General features: G+C 40.8%; 1 protein-coding gene across 1 annotated transcript in view; it reads right to left on the reverse strand.

Moving 5' to 3' along the window:
• The window catches only part of Nulp1 (Nuclear localized protein 1), a 79,679-nt gene that overhangs the window by 44,524 nt on the left and 14,413 nt on the right, over positions 1–20,742 (reverse strand). The window contains exons 2-4 of the mRNA XM_071693590.1: positions 19,804–19,999; positions 14,274–14,471; positions 11,369–11,456 (exon numbers count right to left, since the gene is read on the reverse strand). Coding sequence (XP_071549691.1) covers positions 11,369–11,456; positions 14,274–14,471; positions 19,804–19,968 — 451 coding nt within the window. The 5' untranslated portion in view covers positions 19,969–19,999. The remainder of the gene's footprint in view (positions 1–11,368; positions 11,457–14,273; positions 14,472–19,803; positions 20,000–20,742) is intronic.

A 20,742-nucleotide genomic window follows, 5' to 3' on the forward strand; every position in this document is an offset into this window, starting at 1 on the left:
CTATATATATATATATATATATATTTTTTTTTTTTTTTGTACTTTGTCGCTGTGTCCCGCGTTTGCGAGGTAGCGCAAGGAAACAGACGAAAGAAATGGCCCAACCCACCCCCATACACATATATATACATACATCCACACACGCAAATATACATACCTACACAGCTTTTCCATGGTTTACCCCAGACGCTTCACATGCCTTGATTCAATCCACTGACAGCACGTCAACCCCGGTATACCCTCCTTTCACCCTCCTGAATGTTCAGGCCCCGATCACACAAAATCTTTTTCACTCCATCTTTCCACCTCCAATTTGGTCTCCCACTTCTCCTCGTTCCCTCCACCTCCGACACGTATATCCTCTTGGTCAATCTTTCCTCACTCATTCTCTCCATGTGCCCAAACCATTTCAAAACACCCTCTTCTGCTCTCTCAACCACGCTCTTTTTATTTCCACACATCTCTCTTACCCTCACGTTACTTACTCGATCAAACCACCTCACACCGCACATTGTCCTCAAACATCTCATTTCCAGCACATCCATCCTCCTGCGCACAACTCTATCCATAGCCCACGCCTCACAACCATACAACATTGTTGGAACCACTATTCCTTCAAACATACCCATTTTTGCTTTCCGAGATAATGTTCTCGACTTCCACACATTCTTCAAGGCTCCCAGGATTTTCGCCCCCTCCCCCACCCTATGATCCACTTCCCCTTCCATGGTTCCATCCGCTGCCAGATCCACTCCCAGATATCTAAAACACTTCACTTCCTCCAGTTTTTCTCCATTTAAACTTACCTCCCAATTGACTTGACCCTCAACCCTACTGTACCTAATTACCTTGCTCTTATTCACATTTACTCTTAACTTTCTTCTTTCACACACTTTACCAAACTCAGTCACCAGCTTCTGCAGTTTCTCACATGAATCAGCCACCAGCGCTGTATCATCAGCGAACAACAACTGACTCACTTCCCAAGCTCTCTCATCCCCAACAGACTTCATACTTGCCCCTCTTTCCAAAACTCTTGCATTCACCTCCCTAACAACCCCATCCAGTAACAAATTAAACAACCATGGAGACATCACACACCCCTGCCGCAAACCAACATTCACTGACAACCAATCACTTTCCTCTCTTCCTACATGTACACATGCCTTACATCCTCGATAAAAACTTTTCACTGCTTCTAACAACTTGCCTCCCACACCATATATTCTTAATACCTTCCACAGAGCATCTCTATCAACTCTATCATATGCCTTCTCCAAATCCATAAATGCTACATACAAATCCATTTGCTTTTCTAAGTATTTCTCACATACATTCTTCAAAGCAAACACCTGATCCACACATCCTCTACCACTTCTGAAACCACACTGCTCTTCCCCAATCTGATGCTCTGTACATGCCTTCACCCTCTCAATCAATACCCTCCCATATAATTTACCAGGAATACTCAACAAACTTATACCTCTGTAATTTGAGCACTCACTCTTATCCCCTTTGCTTTTGTACAATGGCACTATGCATGCATTCCGCCAATCCTCAGGCACCTCCCCATGAGTCATACATGCATTAAATAACCTTACCAACCAGTCAATACTACAGTCACCCCCATTTTTAATAAATTCCACTGCAATACCATCCAAACCTGCTGCCTTGCTGGCTTTCATCTTCTGCAAAGCTTTTACTACCTCTTCTCTGTTTACCAAATCATTTTCCCTAACCCTCTCACTTTGAACACCACCTCGACCAAAACACCCTATATCTGCCACTCTATCATCAAACACATTCAACAAACCTTCAAAATACTCACTCCATCTCCTTCTCACATCACCACTACTTGTTATCACCTCCCCATTTGCGCCCTTCACTGAAGTTTCCATTTGATCCCTTGTCTTACGCACTTTATTTACCTCCTTCCAGAACATCTTTTTATTCTCCCTAAAATTTAATGATACTCTCTCACCCCAACTCTCATTTGCCCTCTTTTTCACCTCTTGCACCTTTCTCTTGACCTCCTGTCTCTTTCTTTTATACATCTCCCACTCAATTGCATTTTTTCCCTGCAAAAATCGTCCAAATGCCTCTCTCTTCTCTTTCACTAATAATCTTACTTCTTCATCCCACCACTCACTACCCTTTCTAATCAACCCACCTCCCACTCTTCTCATGCCACAAGCATCTTTTGCGCAATCCATCACTGATTCCCTAAATACATCCCATTCCTCCCCCACTCCCCTTACTTCCATTGTTCTCACCTTTTTCCATTCTGTACTCAGTCTCTCCTGGTACTTCCTCACACAAGTCTCCTTCCCAAGCTCACTTACTCTCACCACCCTCTTCACCCCAACATTCACTCTTCTTTTCTGAAAACCCATACAAATCTTCACCTTAGCCTCCACAAGATAATGATCAGACATCCCTCCAGTTGCACCTCTCAGCACATTAACATCCAAAAGTCTCTTTCACGCGCCTGTCAATTAACACGTAATCCAATAATGCTCTCTGGCCATCTCTCCTACTTACATACGTATACTTATGTATATCTCTCTTTTTAAACCAGGTATTCCCAATCACCAGTCCTTTTTCAGCACATAAATCTACAAGCTCTTCACCATTTCCATTTAAAACACTGAACACCCCATGTATACCAATTATTCCCTCAACTGCCACATTACTCACCTTTGCATTCAAATCACCCATCACTATAACCCGGTCTCGTGCATCAAAACCGCTAACACACTCATTCAGCTGCTCCCAAAACACTTGCCTCTCATGATCTTTCTTCTCATATACACATACATATGTATTCTTCATTTTTTTTTTTTTTTTTGCTCTGTCGCTGTCTCCCGCGTTTGCGAGGTATTCTTCATATACATATGAAAAAAGTAAGAAATAATTTAGAAAACTGAAACTTCTAGCTTGAAATGAAATGAGAAAATGAATGTCACATAATGGTTCAACCTCTGGCTATGGAAAAGGGAAATGTATAATCTATTTACACAAACGTCAATAGTAGTTCTCATCAATTTAACCACTGTATCAATAAGCTTCAATGTCTAAGCTACATTTTTTTTTCCAATATATATATATATATATATATATATATATATATATATATATATATTTGGGGGTGGGTTGGGCCATTTCTTTCGTCTGTTTCCTTGCGCTACCTCGCAAACGCGGGAGACAGCAAAAAAAAAAAAAAAAAAAAAAAAAATATTCATTCATTTATCTATTTTGCTTTGTCGCTGTCTCCCGCGTTTGCGAGGTAGCGCAAGGAAACAGACGAAAGAAACGGCCCAACCCACCCCTATACACATGTATATACATACACGTCCACACACGCAAATATACATACCTATACATCTCAATGTACACATATATATACACACACAGACACATACATATATACCCATGCACACAATTCACTCTGTCTGCCTTTATTCATTCCTATCGCCACCTTGCCACACATGGAATACCATCCCCCTCCCCCCTCATGTGTGCGAGGTAGTGCTAGGAAAAGACAACAAAGGCCCCATTCGTTCACACTCAGTCTCTAGCTGTCATGCAGTAATGCCCGAAACCACAGCTCCCTTTCCACATCTAGGCCCCACACAACTTTCCATGGTTTACCCCAGACACTTTACATGCCCTGATTCAATCCACTGACAGCACGTCGACCCCGGTATATCACATTGTTCCGATTCACTCTATTCCTTGCACGCCTTTCACACTCTTGCATGTTCAGGCCCCGATTGCTCAAAATCTTTTTCACTCCATCTTTCCACCTCCAATTTGGTCTCCCACTTCTCCTCGTTCCCTCCACCTCTGACACATATATCCTCTTGGTCAATCTTTCCTCACTCATTCTCGCCATGGGCCGAAACCATTTCAAAACACCCTCTTCTGCTCTCTCAACCACACTCTTTTTATTACCACACATCTCTCTTACCCTATTATTACTTACTCGATCAAACCACCTCACACCACATATTGTCCACAAACATCTCATTTCCAGCACATCCACCCTCCTCTGCACAACTCTATCTATAGCCCATGCCTCGCAACCATATAACATTGTTGGAACCACTATTCCTTCAAACATACCCATTTTTGCTTTCCGAGATAATGTTCTCTACTTCCACAGATTCTTCAACGCTACCAGAACTTTCGCAGGAGACAGCGACAAAGCAAAATAAATATAAATAAATAAATATATATATATATATATATATATATATATATTTTTTTTTTTTTTTTTTTTTTTTTTTTTATACTTTGTCGCTGTCTCCCGCGTTTGCGAGGTAGCGCAAGGAAACAGACGAAAGAAATGGCCCAACCCCCCCCCCCCATACACATGTACATACACACGTCCCCACACGCAAATATACATACCTACACAGCTTTCCATGGTTTACCCCAGACGCTTCACATGCCTTGCTTCAATCCACTGACAGCACGTCAACCCCTGTATACCACATGACTCCAATTCACTCTATTTCTTGCCCTCCTTTCACCCTCCTGCATGTTCAGGCCCCGATCACACAAAATCTTTTTCACTCCATCTTTCCACCTCCAATTTGGTCTCCCTCTTCTCCTCGTTCCCTCCACCTCCGACACATATATCCTCTTGGTCAATCTCTCCTCACTCATTCTCTCCATGTGCCCAAACCATTTCAAAACACCCTCTTCTGCTCTCTCAACCACGCTCTTTTTATTTCCACACATCTCTCTTACCCTTACGTTACTTACTCGATCAAACCACCTCACACCACACATTGTCCTCAAACATCTCATTTCCAGCACATCCATCCTCCTGCGCACATCTCTATCCATAGCCCACGCCTCGCAACCATACAGCATTGTTGGAACCACTATTCCCTCAAACATACCCATTTTTGCTTTCCGAGATAATGTTCTCGACTTCCACACATTTTTCAAGGCTCCCAAAATTTTCGCCCCCTCCCCCACCCTATGATCCACTTCCGCTACCATGGTTCCATCCGCTGACAGATCCACTCCCAGATATCTAAAACACTTCACTTCCTCCAGTTTTTCTCCATTCAAACTCACCTCCCAATTGACTTGACCCTCACCCCTACTGTACCTAATAACCTTGCTCTTATTCACATTTACTCTCAACTTTCTTCTTCCACACACTTTACCAAACTCAGTCACCAGCTTCTGCAGTTATATATATATATATATATATATATATATATATATATATATATATATATATATATATATATATATTTTTTTTTTTCTTATTATACTTTGTCGCTGTCTCCCGTGTTTGCGAGGTAGCGCAAGGAAACGGACGAAAGAAATGGCCCAACCCCCCCTATACACATGTATATACGTACGTCCACACACGCAAATATACATACCTACACAGCTTTCCATGGTTTACCCAAGACGCTTCACATGCCTTGATTCAATCCACTGACAGCACGTCAACCCCGGTATATCACATCGCTCCAATATACGTATGTATATACATGTGTATACGTATGTATACGTGTATACGTATGTATATACATGTGTATGGGGGGGGTTGGGCCATTTCTTTCGTCTGTTTCCTTGCACTACCTCGCAAACGCGGGAGACAGCGACACAGCAAAAAAAAAAAAAAAAAAAAAAAAGGTAGTATGTCTGAGGAAAGGAACCTGGATGTTTTGGCTCTGAGTGAAACGAAGCTCAAGGGTAAAGGGGAAGAGTGGTTTGGGAATGTCTTGGGAGTAAAGTCTGGGGTTAGTGAGAGGACAAGAGCACGAGAAGGAGTAGCACTACTCCTGAAACAGGAGTGAAAGGAGTGTGTGATAGAATGTAAGAGAGTAAAGTCTAGATTGATATGGGTAAAACTGAAAGTTGATGGAGAGAGATGGGTGATTATTGGTGCATATGCACCTGGGCATGAGAAGAAAGATCATGAGAGGCAAGTGTTTCGGAAGCAACTGAGTGAGTGTGTTAGTAGTTTTGATGCACGAGACCGGGTTATAGTGATGGGTGATTTGAATGCAAAGGTGAGTAATGTGGCAGTTGAGGAAATAATTGGTGTACATGGGGTGTTCAGTGTTGTAAATGGAAATGGTGAAGAGCTTGCAGATATATGTGCTGAAAAAGGACTGGTGATTGGGAATACCTGGTTTAAAAAGAGAGATATACATAAGTATACATATGTAAGTAGGAGAGATGGCCAGAGAGTGTTATTGGATTATATGTTAATTGATAGGTGCACGAAAGAGAGACTTTTGGATGTTAATGTGCTGAGAGGTGCAACTGGAGGGATGTCCGATCATTATCTTGTAGAGGAGAAGGTGAAGATTTGTAGAGGTTTTCAGAAAAGAAGAGAGTATGTTGGGGTGAAGAGAGTGGTGAGAGTAAGTGAGCTTGGTTTGGTGGCTTGTGTGAGGAAGTACCAGGAGAGACTGAGTACAGAATGGAAAAAGGTGAGAACAAAGGACATAAGGGGAATGGAGGAGGAATGGGATGTATTTAGGGAAGCAGTGATGGCTTGCACAAAAGATGCTTGTGGCATGAGAAGCGTGGGAGGTGGGCAGATTAGAAAGGCTAGTGAGTGGTTGGATGAATAAGTAAGATTATTAGTGAAAGAGAAGAGAGAGACTTTGGATGATTTTTGCAGGGAAATAATGCAAATGACTGGGACATGTATTAAAGAAAGAGGCAGGAGGTCAAGAGAAAAGTGCAGGAGGTGAAAAAGAGGGCAAATGAGTATTGGGGTGAGAGAGTATCATTAAATTTTAGGGAGACTAAAAATATGTTTTGGAAGGATGTAAATAAAGTGCATAAGACAAGGGAACAAATGGGAACATCAGTGAAGGGGGTTAATGGGGAGGAGATAACAAGTAGTGGTGATGTGAGAAGGAGATGGAGTATTTTGAAGGTTTGTTAAATGTGTTTGATGATAGAGTGGCAGATATAGGGTATTTTGGTCAAGATGGTGTGCAAAGTGAGAGGGTTAGGGAGAATAATTTGGTAAACAGAGAAGAGGTAGTAAAAGCTTTGTGGAAGATGAAAGCCAGCAAGGCAGCGGGTTTGGATGGTACTGCAGTGGAATTTATCAAAAAAGGGGGTGACTGTACTGTCAATTGGTTGGTGAGGTTATTTACTGTATGTATGACTCATGGTGAGGTGCCTGAGGATTGGCGGAATGTTTGCATAGTGCCATTGTACAAAGGCAAATGGAATAAAGGTGAGTGCTCAAATTACAGAGGTATAAGTTTGTTTGGTATTCCTGGGAAATTATATGGGAGGGTATTGACTGAGAGGGTGGAGGCATGTACAGAGCATAAGACTGGGAAAGAGCAGTGTGGTTTCAGAAGAGGTAGAGGATGTGTGGATCAGGTGTTTGCTTTGAAGAATGTATGCGAGAAATACTTAGAAAAGCAAATGGATTTGTATGTAGCATTTATGGATCTGGAGAAGGCATATGATAGAGTTGATAGAGATGCTCTGTGGAAGGTATTAAGAACATATGGTATGGGAGGCAAGTTGTCAGAAGCAGTGAAAAGTTTTTATCGAGGATGTAAGGCATGTGTACATGTGGGAAGAGAGGAAAGTGATTGGTTCTCAGTGAATGTTGGTTTGCGGCAGGGGTGTGTGATGTCTCCATGGTTGTCTAATTTGTTACTGGATGGGGTTGTTAGGGAGGTGAATGCAAGAGTTTTGGAAAGAGGGGCAAGGATGCAGTCTGTTGTGGATGAGAGAGCTTAGGAAGTGAGTCAGATGCTGTTTGCTGATGATACAGCGCTGGTGGCTGATTCGTGCGAGAAACTGCAGAAGTTGATGACTGAATCTGGTAAAGTGTGTGAAAGAAGAAAGCTGAGAGTAAATGTGAATAAGAGCAAGGTTATTAGGTACAGTAGGGTTGTGGGACAAGTCAATTGGGAGGTAAGTTTGAATGGAGAAAAACCAGAGGAAGTGAAGTGTTTTAGATATCTGGGAGCGGATTTGGCAGCGGATGGAACCATGGAAGCGGAAGTGAAGGAGGGGGAGGGGGCGAAAGTTCTGGGAGCATTGAAGAATGTGTGGAAGTCGAGAACATTATCTCGGAAAGCAAAAATGGGTATGTCTGAAGGAATAGTGGTTCCAACATGTTATATGGTTGCGAGGCGTGGGATATATATATATAGTTAGGCAGAGTGGTGTGGATGTGCTGGAAATGAGATGTTTGAAGACAATATGTGGTGTGAAGTGGTTTGATCGAGTAAGTAATAATAGGGTAAGAGAGATGTGTGGTAATAAAAAGAGTGTGGTTGAGAGAGCAGAAGAGGGTGTTTTGAAATGGTTTGGTCACATGGAGAGAATGAGTGAGGAAAGATTGACAAAGAGGATATATGTGTCAGAGGTGGAGGGAACAAGGAGAAGTGGGAGACCAAATTGGAGGTGGAAAGATGGAGTGAAAAAGATTTTGAGCGATCGTGGCCTGAACATGCAAGAGGGTGAAAGGCGTGCAAGGAATAGAGTGAATTGGAACGATGTAGTATACCGGGGTCGACGTGCTGTCAATGGATTGAACCAGGGCATGTGAAGCGTCTGGGGTAAACCATGGAAAGTTCTGTGGGGCCTAGATGTGGAAAGGAGCTGTGGTTTCAGTGCATTATACATGACAGCTAGAGACTGAGTGTGAATGAATGTGGCCTTTGTTGTCTTTTCCTAGCGCTACTTCGTGCACACACAGGGGGAACGGGATTGTTATTTCATGTGTGGCGGGGTGGCGATGAGAATGAATACAGGCAGACAGTATGAATTATGTACATGTGTATATATGTATATGTCTGTGCGTATATATATATGTATACGTTGAGATGTATAGGTATGTATATTTGCGTGTGTGGATGTGTATGTATATACATGTGTATGTGGGTGGGTTGGGCCATTCTTTCGTCTGTTTCCTTGTGCTACCTCGCCAACCCGGGAGACAGCAACAAAGCAAAATAAACAAATAAATATATATTGGAGGAATGCATGCATAGTGCCATTGTACAAAGGCAAAGGGGATAAAGGTGAGTGTTCAAATTACAGAGGTATAAGTTTGTTGAGGGAGGGCGAGGAATGGAGTGAATTGGAGCGATGTGGTATACAGGGGTTGACATGCTGTCAGTGGAGTGAATCAGGGCATGTGAAGCGTCTGGGGTAAACCATGGAAAGCTGTGTAGGTATGTATATTTGCGTGTGTGGACGTGTGTATGTACATGTGTATGGGGGGGGGGGGCCATTTCTTTCGTCTGTTTCCTTGCACTACCTCGCAAACGCGGGAGACAGCGACAAAGTATAAAAAAAAAAAAAAAAAAAAAAAAAAAAAAAAAAAAAAAAGTTTGTTGAGTATTCCTGGGAAATTATATGGGAGGGTATTGATTGAGAGGGTGAAGGCATGTACAGAGCATCAGATTAGGGAAGAGCAGTGTGGTTCCAGATGTGGTAGAGGATGTGTGGATCAGGTGTTTGCTTTGAAGAATGTATGTGAGAAATACTTAAAAAAACAAATGGATTTGTATGTAGCATTTATGGATCCGGAGAAGGCATATGATAGAGTTGAAAGAGATGCTTTGTGGAAGGTATTAAGAGCATATGGTGTGGGAGGCAAGTTGCTAGAAGCAGTGAAAAATTTTTATCGAGGATGTAAGGCATGTGTACGAGTAGGGAGAGAGGAAAGTGATTGGTTCCCAGTGAATGTTGGTTTGCGGCAGGGGTGCGTGATGTCTCCATGGTTGTTTAATTTGTTTATGGATGGGGTTGTTTGGGAGGTGAATGCAAGAGTTTTGGAGAGCAGGGCAAGTATGCAGTCTGTTGTGAATGAGAGGGCTTGGGAAGTGAGTCAGTTGTTGTTTGCTGATGATACAGCACTGGTGGCTGATTCAGGTGAGAAACTGTAGAAGTTGGTGACTGAGTTTGGTAAACTGTGTGAAAGAAAAAAATCTGAGATTAAATGTAAATAAGTGCAAGGTTATTAGGTTCAGTAGGGTTGAGGGACAAGTTAATTGGGAGGTAAGTTTGAATGGAGAAAAACTGGAGGAAGTGAAGTGTTTTAGATATCTGGGAGTGGATTTTGCAGCAGATGGAACCATGGAAGCGGAAGTGAGTCAAAGGGTGGGGGAGGGGGCGAAAGTTCTGGGAGCCTTGAAGAATGTGTGGAAGGTGAGAACGTTACCTCGGAGAGCAAAAATGGGTGTTTGAAGGAATAGTGGTTCCAACAATGTTATATGGTTACAAGGCATGGGCTATAAATAAGGTGGTGCAGAGAAGGGTGGATGTGTTGGAAATTAGATGTTTGAGGACAATATGTGGTGTGAGAAGGTTTGATCGAGTAAGAAATGAAAGGGTAAGAGAAATGTGTGGTAATAAAAAGTGTGTGTTTGAGAGAGCAGAAGTGGGTGTACTGAAATAGTTTGGTCATATGAAGAGAATGAGTGAGGAAAGATTGACAAAGAGGATATATGTGTTAGAGGTGGAGGGAATGAGGAGAAGTGGGAGACCAAATTGGAGGTGGAAAGATGGAGTAAAAAAAATTTTGAGCAATCGGGGCCTGAACATACAGGAGGGTGAAAGGCGTGCAAGGAACAGAGTGAATTGGAACAATGTGGTATACTGGGGTCGACATGCTGTCAATGGATTGAACTAGGGCATGTGAAGTGTCTGGGGTAAACCATGGAAAGTTTTGTGGGGCCTGGATGTGGAAAAGGAGCTGTGGTTTCGGTGCATTACACATGACAGCTAGAGACTGAGTATGAACAAATGTGGCTTTTGTTGTCTTTTTCTTTTTCAGGCATTCTCAATTTCCTGTGTTAGTGAGGTAGTTTTAAGAACAAATGACTGAGCCTTAGAGGGAATATCCTCACTTGGCCACCTTCTCTGTTCCCTATTTTGGAAAATCAAAAACAGGTGGGGAGGATTTCCAGCAACCACTGAAAGGGAGAGTGATTAAGGGGGGGGGTCACATGGCGGGGGTTGACCTGGGTACCTGGGTGCGTCTTGAACAACTTTTACCATGTTTTCGTGTTTTGTCAATTCTCTCATAATGATTTGGTTAATCCTAGGATGGGCTTTAAAACTGCCTGGGGACAAATTAGAGTTCTTAGTATTAGCACTTATTACATTCAGTGATGTTGCATGTGGCATAATCAGCAGAGGGGTATAGAATAACGGATTTTCCAGATCTGTGGGTGATCATTTTCATGACAATGTTTAGTGATCACATTCTTGTGGTCACTCCTGCATACTGCATGATGGTGCCAATAACATCTCTCCAACTGGAGCAGAAGCCAGAGATATAGACAGAATAGGGCTGAAGAAAAAAATCCTTGTAAAAAAATCATAAATCACTTACTTGGCTTTTCAATGGTGACTTGAACTCGACTTTCACCAGAAATGGCATTCACTTCTTCAATGATGTTATCAATATCATCCTTATCATTCTGAAGGCAAAAGGAAAAGGGAAAAATCAACATGTGAACCACAAAGTGCAATATCACCTTGCTCCTTTCATTTACAATGAATAATATCTTTCTTGTCACAAAGCGCAATATCACCCTGCTCCTTTCATTTACAATAAATAAAATCTTTTTTGTCATTTGATATTCTGCATAGGACATCCTGTTGAACAACAAGGAAAAGCACATCAGATAAATAACAGTAAAAATCTGCAAGTCCCAGAGTATTCTATGAAAAAAGTTAAGCAAATATGATTCTGAATTAAAAAACTCTGCAATCTAGCATAATCTAATCTCAAATATATGAAGGTGCACATAAACAGTTACAAAACATTTTAGGTTAAAATTTCAAAGTCACTACTCCATAGAGGTTTCAGAAATCCTCTCCATATTTCATTTGTCTTCACTTCTGTCTTCAGTATCCAAGTACTATGAAAAACTGATCCACAAAAAAATGAAGCAAATTATCCCACTCTTACCTACACAATATGGCTCCAGACCTAACCACACCATCATCAAACTACACAAGGACCTCACAAGAACCAATGGCCTAGATGGCTTCAACCAACTACTACTCCCTTCCCACATGATATTAGTACATGTACGCCACCAATTTTCCTGCACTCTTGGTTCCAAAGCCTTGTCGGATTAACCATTCTGCTGGACCAACCGTAGTTACGTAATAATAATTCATCAACACACTTCTAACCCACTAATTATACATCTCCCATGTGTCTAAAGTATACCATAGACTGCTAGAAATTTACATCAAACAAATATTAAATGTTTGAGCATCCTAAGATGGTAAGTGTGTCCTTAGATTGTTTGAATCCTGTGGGGTCTTCTTTGTCTTCTGTTGTTAGTGTTTTCCTAGGTGTGCATCGCTAGAATGATGCAGTTTTGTCTGCATTTTATACCTGCTCAGGACTGAGGTGCTCATCAGTTACGAGTTTTGCAAATTCGTCCACAAACTTGGCAGCTCCTTTGTGGTTTGCAGACCGCTTTTCTCCGCACACTTTATTCACGGAAATTCCATGGCGCTTATTGAATCTTTGAAGCCATCCTTCACTACAGTCACGTCATGATGTGATTTAAGTTCTTTAAGAAACAACTTATCCTGGTCCATTATCATGCTACCTGACAAGTCCACTCCATCACTCCGACGAAACCATTCCATCATCACTCAATTGTGCTCAGTACTCTTACCATCTTTTATAGTTCTTCTATTCATCATTTGCTTCTTGGAATCACTGTCTGCATACAATTTCTCCCTGTGCTTCTTTATATCATAAACAGATGATGAATCAACACTGAAAGTCACACAGCTTACGCACCAAAACACCACGGTCCATTCTTTTTCAATGGTTCTACTTTATCTTGGATTGATATGGACTGGTGTTTATGTTTGACACCACAAGTGACACTCTCATATGCCTTAGAAGCCATAGCTAAGGTTAAACTTAAGCACAATAAGCTCAGAATCTCACAGAATTGCAGTATCACCACCAACAAGTGCAGAGTAAAGAATGTAAATAAGCACGCCCTACACACAACACCATCTGTGGCCGCCCAGTAAACTAGTCTGGTGGCCATGGTAATTTCAAGTTCCCTCACGTAATTTTGTCCGGACTAAAGTAGGTACCGAACCAACAGTTGCCGGAAAATCGGGGGTGTACCTGTAGCAACAGGTATCAGCAAAGCCTTTGACACTATCCCATGATACATCCTCAACACAAAAAAAAATTTACACCACCCTCTAAAACAGAGATGATACCCCAATGCCATACTATGTCAATAGCTTTTGATATATCAAAGGCAACAACACAGGATTCCCCTAAATCTTCCAGAATGATGACCAGACATTAGTAAGATAGGAAAGAATATCACCAATGGATCTCGCATTATGAAAAGACATACTGGTGATCACAGAGAAGACCATGAGATTCAAGATATCTGAGGATATGGAACTTGAGCGAGGATTCAGACTTTGAAAAAAGTAGATGTCAAAGTAACAGCAAAATAGTTAGAAGGGTTAGAACGATCAACCTTCTTTGAGACAGGATGAACAACTCCACAAGCTCTTCACCATTTTCATTCATAGCACTGAATACTTCATGGCCTCTAATTATACCCTCAACTGCCACATTACTCACCTTAGCATTTAAATCATTAATGTTTTTGGTGTGGGGAGTGAATGTTACACATGTTGTATGTGATGTCTAGCTAAAACAGTTGGCGCACTGTTTTGCAGGAGTGATTGTCCATTCAAGGTGACTGGAAGGTGTGAGTCTGATTCATACTTCTTTGGGAATACAAAAAAATTATTGAAGACTTCCATGAATTCCATCATTCTGTTCTGGGTGTTATCATTCCAATTGTGCAATGTTGTGGCATGTTTGCTGATGCTATTGTGGCGTCAGGGCATTGCGATATGACTGTTAGGTCAGTGCAAATGGGAAGACCTTTGTTAAGGTTTTCTGAAGGTAATGGGAATTCATTTAGGAAGAGAGTGAATTCTGCCTGTATGTTGTAACACCCTAAGCATAGAGTAAACTTCACAGAGGTTGTGTGATCACAATAACCCACCTTACCCTGTTCATGTGTAGAGCACCAAAACTGTGTAATTACATCACAATATCTTAACCTCCTTATGTGTAAAGCTCAGCCTCAAAGCAGCAGAAATCCAATAAGAGGGGGTAAAGAACGATAGCTATCTGGATAACTATATACTTATGACTTATTCCTTCATACTTAAGTTTATTATCTTATAGCAAGAACAAACTTTTGCAAGAGAGTACTTACATCTGTTGGATCTTCACTGCTGGCAGGAATTTTGGCTTTACCTCTCCTCTTCTTTTTCTTGCGCTTCCGTTTAGCTCCAGACCCAAATGGAGGCTGTGGTGAGGCTCCACCTCTCTGGACATCATCTCTTCCTTCACCCGCTTCAGTTAAGTCATCATCTTCTTTCACTTCAGACTCTGATGGAGACCCCTGGATCAACTGTTAACAAGATATGAAGAGAATCAACAGCGATGCCATATAATTCCATTTTCCATAATTTTCTTACAAACCACAAATCTATCATACTTTGTCGCTGTCTCCCACATTAGCGAGGTAGCGCAAGGAGACAGACTAAAGAATAGCCCAACCCACTCACATAAACACGTATAAACATACACGTCCACACACACACATATAGAAACCTATACATTTCAACGTATACATATACATCAATAAATCTTAGGGAGAATAAAAAGATATATGTGTCAGAGGTGGATGGAAAGAGAAGTGGGAGACCAAATTGGAGGTGGAAGGATGGAGTGAAAAAGATTTTGAGCAATCAGGGCCTAAACATGCAGGAGGGTGAAAGGCGTGCAAGGAATAGAGCGAATTGGAACGATGTGGTATACTGGGGTCGACGTGCTGTCAATGGATTGAACCAGGGCATGTGAAGTGTCTGGGGTAAACCATGGAAAGTTTTGTGAGGCCTGGATGTGGAAACGGAGCTGTGGTTTTGGTGCATTATACATGACAGCTAGAGACTGAGTGTGAATGAATGTGGACTATGTTGTCTTTTCCTAGCGCTACCTCGTGCACGTGCAGGGAGAGGGGGTTGTCATTTCATGTGTGGCAGGGTGGTACTGGGAATGAATAAAGACAGGAAGTATGAATTATATACATGTGTGTATATGTATATGTCTGTGTATGTACATATATGTATACATTGAAATGTATAGGTATGTATATGTGCTTGTGTGGACATGTATGTAGATGGGTTGGGCCATTCTTTTGTCTGTTTCCTTGCGCTACCTCGCTAATGCGGGAGACAGTGACAAAGTATAATAAAAAAGAAAAAGACGTTTTCGAAGGAGGTAAATAAAGTGCATAAGACAAGAGAACAAATGAGAACATCGGTGAAGGGGGTTAATGGGTAGGTAATAACAAGTAGTGGTGATGTGAGGAGGAGATGGGGCGAGTATTTTGAAGGTTTGTTGAATGTGTTAGATGATAGAGTGGCAGATATAGGGTGTTTTGGTCAAGGTGGTGTGCGAAGTGAGAGGGTCAGGGAGGATGCTTTGGTAAACAAAGAAGAGGTAGTGAAAGCGCGCAGAAGATGAAAGCCGGCAAGGCAGCAGGTTTGGATGGTATTGCAGTGGAATTTATAAAAAAAGGGGTGACTGTGTGGTTGACTGGTTGGTGAGGATATTTAATGTATGTATGGCTCATGGTGAAGTGCCTGAGGATTGGCGGAATGCATGCATAGCGCCATTTTACAAAGGCAAAGGGGATAAAGGTGAGTGTTCATATTACAGAGGTATAAGTTTGTTGAGTATTCCTGGTAAATTATATGGGAGGGTATTGATTGAGAGGGTGAAGGCATGTACAGAACATCAGATTGGGGAAGAGTAGTGTGGTTTCAGAAGTGGTAGAGGATGTGTGGATGGATCAGGTGTTTGCTTTGAAGATGTGAGAAATACTTAGAAAAACAAATGGATTTGTTTGTAGCATTTATGGATCTGGAGAAGGCATATAGAGTTGATTGAGATGCTCTGTGGAAGGTATTAAGAGTATATGGTGTGGGAGGCAAGTTGCTTGAAGCAGTGAAAAGTTTTTATCGAGGATGTAAGGCATGAGTACGAGGAGGAAGAGAGAAAAGTGATTGGTTCTCAGTGAATGTTGGTTTGCGGCAGGGGTGCGTGATGTCTCCATGGTTGTTTAATTTATTTATGGATGTGGATGTTAGGGAGGTGTATGCAAGAGTTTTGGAGAGAGGCAAGTATGCAGTCTGCTGTGGATAAGAGGACTTGGGAAGTGAGTCAGTTGTTGTTCGCTGATGATACAGCACTGGTGGCTGATTTGGGTGAGACTCTGCAGAAGGTGGTGACTGAGTTTGGAAAAGTGTGTGAAAGAAGAAAGTTAAGAGTAAATGTGAATAAGAGCAAGGTTATTAATTACAGTAGGGTTGAGGGTCAAGTCAATCAGGAAGTAACTGAATAGAGAAAAACTGGAGGAAGTGAAGGGTTTTAGATATCTGGGAGAGGATTTGACAGTGGATGGAACCATGGAAGTGGAAGAGAGTCACAGGGTGGGGAGAGGGGGCAAAAGTTATGGGAGCATTGAAAAATGTGTGGAAGGCGAGAACATTATCATGGAAAGCAAAAATGGGTATGTTTAAAGGAATAATGGTTCCGACAATGTTATATGGTTGTGAGGCGTGGGCTATAGCTATAATAGGGTTGTGCGGAGGAGGTGGGTGTGCTGGAAATGAGATGTTTGAGGACAATATGTGGTGTGAGGTGGTTTGATCGAGTAAGTAATGAAAGGGTAAGAGAGATGTGTGGTAATAAAAAGAGTGTGGTTGAGAGAGCAGAAGAGGTGTTTTGAAATGGTTTGGTCACATGGAAAGATTGAGTGATGAAAGACTGACAAAGCGGATATATGTGTCAGAGGTGGAGGGAACAAGGAGAAGTGGGAGACCAAATTGGAGGTGGAAGGACGGAGTGAAAAAGATTTTGAGCGATCAGGGCCTGAACATGCAGGAGGGTGAAAGGCGTGCAAGGAATAGAGTGAGTTGGAACAATATGGTACTGGGGTCGACATGCAGTCAATGGATTGAACCAGGGCATGTGAAGAGTCTGGGGTAAACCATGGAAAGTTTTGTGGGGCCTGGATGTGGAAAGGGAGCTGTGGTTTTGGTGCAATATACATTACAGCTAGAGACTGAGTGTGAACAAATGTGGCCTTTGTTGTCTTTTCCTAGCGCTACCTCGCACGCGTGCGGGGGTTGTCATTTTATGTGTGGCGGGGTGGCAACGGGAATGAATAAAGGCAGCAAGTATGAATCACGTGCATGTGTATATATGTATATGTCTGTGTATGTATATATATGTATACGTTTAAATGTATAGGTATGTCTATGTGCGTGTGTGGAAGTGTATGTATATACATGTGTATGTGGGTGGGTTGGGCCATTCTTTCATCTGTTTCCTTGCACTTCGTCAATAACGCGGGAGACAGCGACAAAGTATAATACAATATACATATATATACATACACAGACATATACATATATATACATGTATACACATTTACATAATTCATACTTGTCGCCTTTATTCATTCCTGTCGCCACCCCGTCACACATGAAATGACAACCCACCCTCCCCCGCATGCATGCGAGGTAGCGTTAGGGAAAAGTCGACAAACGCCACACCCATTCACATTCAGTCTCCAGCTGTCATCTATTACACCAAAAAAATACTCTTAAGATGCACCTAATTCACATTAAATACTTTCCAAAAATATGCATGATCTGCCCTGTCTTTATCAACCAGAGCTCTTGGCACTATGCTTTCAAATAACTAGCCTTTACTTCCATCATAAGATGGCACTATCTATAGTAATTCTAAAATATTGGGATATTCTTAGAGAAAACAAATAAAAAACAGACATAATATATACACTGTGACATTTCCTACCATAAGCTGACTCTTCATATCAGTGTTTCATAAACACCCCTTTGTACATCCAGATCTGGATCATTGTGAGGGTAATATATTTACTTTAAAGCCTCAGTATAAGGACAATTTTTCATGCTGAATTATAATCTAGGGTTCAAATATGTTGGGGGATATTAAGGCCAGTAAATATGTAATTAACTGTTACTCTTTTAGATTCTGTAATTATTTGGTTCATACTTATAGGTGTCTGTCGGCTTGGGGAAGCATTATGAGACTTTTCCGTAATCATTTCAAGTACAGAAGCATTTTATTATGCCACATTTCAGTTATGAAACAAAAAGCTTTTCAGGCAAAAAAAATTACCTGCAATTTTTGGTATTTCTTTGGGGGTAATGAATTTACTTGAAAACCTCAATATAAGGACAATTTTTTATGCTGAATTCTAATCTCGGGCTGAAATATATGTTGGGGGATACTGAGGCCTGCAAATAAGTAATCAATTGTTACTCTTTTAAAAGGTTCTGTAATCATTCAGTTTGTATTAATTGGATATCTGTCGTCAGCTTGGGGAAGCATTAAGAAATATTTTCCATGATTATTTCAAGTACAGAAGGGTTTCATTATGCCATATTTCAATTTAAAAAAAAAAAAGGTTTTTCCCTAAACAATGCCCTGTAATTTTTGTGAGGGTAATATATTTGTTTGAAATTTCAGTATAAGCACTATTTTTCATACTAAATTCGAATCAGGGGTTGAAATATATGTCAGGGTATACTGAAACCTATAAACATGTAATCAACTGTTACTCTTTTAAAAGATCTTGTGATTGTTCAGTTTTTATGGGGTATCTGTCACCTTGGGGAAGCATTACAAGGTATTTTGCAAGATCATTTCAAGTATTGAAGCATTTCAATACGACATATTTCAATTTTGAAACAAATAGAAATTTGGGCAAAAAATTCCCTGCAAATCTTTTTTGAGGAAATAGAGGCTTTTAAATAAATAACTGATTGTTATTCTTTTGGAACCTCATAATCCTCTCTATTTTTCAATTAAAACAAGGCCTTGATGTAGACTTTCACCCGTGACTGGAGCCTTAATGTAAAAACAAAGCAGGAAGTCTCTGGGAGGTGTTGGAAATGCATCCCTGTTTTTCTAATATAATATGCAATTCTCCTGGAAAATATCCCTTTACATAACAGAAAGGTGCATCATTTATTTAAAATGAAAGAAAAACAGACCTATTTCTAAATAAAGTAAAAAGTGCTGAGTAACATTACACTGACCAGTGAACAAAGTTGCCATCCTCCTGAAGCAGCTGATGCTTGTAGCATTACCTTCAGGTAAACTGGTTCTCCAGAGACAACAACATACTTTAAGATTAATGTCACGGAAAACCTACAACTGAAAAACACTAATACTATTCAACCTCCTGAAGTACAGATATAATAGATAAGACAAACCTAAGATGACATAGGCAACCATCAGGAAGTTCAAACAACATCAGAAAGCAAGTGTAAATATGAATGGGGGTGAGAGGCTGCAATGCTTCATCTCTACACAGAGTGTCATATACCTGGATGAACTATTGTATGGTCGATGTGTAACATAAATGAGCACCTGCTCGCTTATTTCTATTATAACAGAGAGAAAGGTAAATTTTCATGGACATATCTAATTCAGAGGGTATAAAATGAGCTTAGCCAACTACTGAGCAGGTACTCTCACAAATGCACACACAAATAGCCCCAAGCAGCCATCATAAGTCTTGTAAGGAAGCTATGGTCAAGTAACTAACTGGCTGTTCAAGCATGCACTCTGCAGTTGTCTATTATGACATAACTGGGATTCACTGAGAACAAGTAACATACCAAATCAAATCTATTCTGTCCCTTTGAAGACAATACTTGAGTTTCTTCTGTCTCTAAATCTTCATCCTCCTCATCTTCTTCTTCTTCTTCTTCCTCTTGACAGTCATTTGGCAAGTCCAAATCTCTCTTTCCCCCTTGCAGTTTCCTTAAGGCGCGTGTTGACATTCTGATTATTCTTCTGAAAGGTTACTTTACTCTGGAATTATGATAATTTGTCAGCAAGCAATTCTTTAACTGCAGAGTCATAAATCCTTATTATTAACAAGTCTGAATAACTGTAACACATATCACTACAAAGAAAAATAATGTAAAATTTGAACCTACTCCATTCCAAGGAATTGGATGATCTGAATAAATGCTAACCACACATAACAGATATAGAAGATAAAAAAAATATAAAACTTTTGTTCCTCAAAGAAGGAAGATTTAGAAAAATATTCAAATTCACAATCCTTATAATCTAAGGAAGATTTAGAAAAATATTCAAATTCACAATCCTTATAATCTAAGTGATAGTAAATGCAAAATCCTCTTCCACATTTAGAACTCTGCATACTCTAGTGCTGTCAAAAACTTACAAAATTAAAGGTTAATACCTTAAGTGATGCACTTTTCTTAAACCACAGGGAGAAAGGTACCATAACAGATGAGGTAGCTCTGTAAAGTAATGAGGAAGAGGAGGAGGTGGAAGAGGAAAGAGAGGGAAGAGGAGGAGGTGGTGATGGAGCATCTAGGTAACAAGAGTACCTATATGAAGATTCTATCATTAGATACAGTTCTGCATAACAGTCACCACAAATCTTGCTTTATGAATAATAATATTCTTCTCTGCTACCGTGCCCATTGTTTTTTATCAATCTTTTGCAACTCAAAATGTCTTCAGCCATGCAACAAGGTTTCTTTTGATTGTTTTTCGTGTTTATCCTGTATAGATTTCTT

The sequence above is a fragment of the Panulirus ornatus genome, chromosome 4, assembly GCF_036320965.1.
Source record: "Panulirus ornatus isolate Po-2019 chromosome 4, ASM3632096v1, whole genome shotgun sequence".
NCBI lineage: Eukaryota > Metazoa > Arthropoda > Malacostraca > Decapoda > Palinuridae > Panulirus > Panulirus ornatus.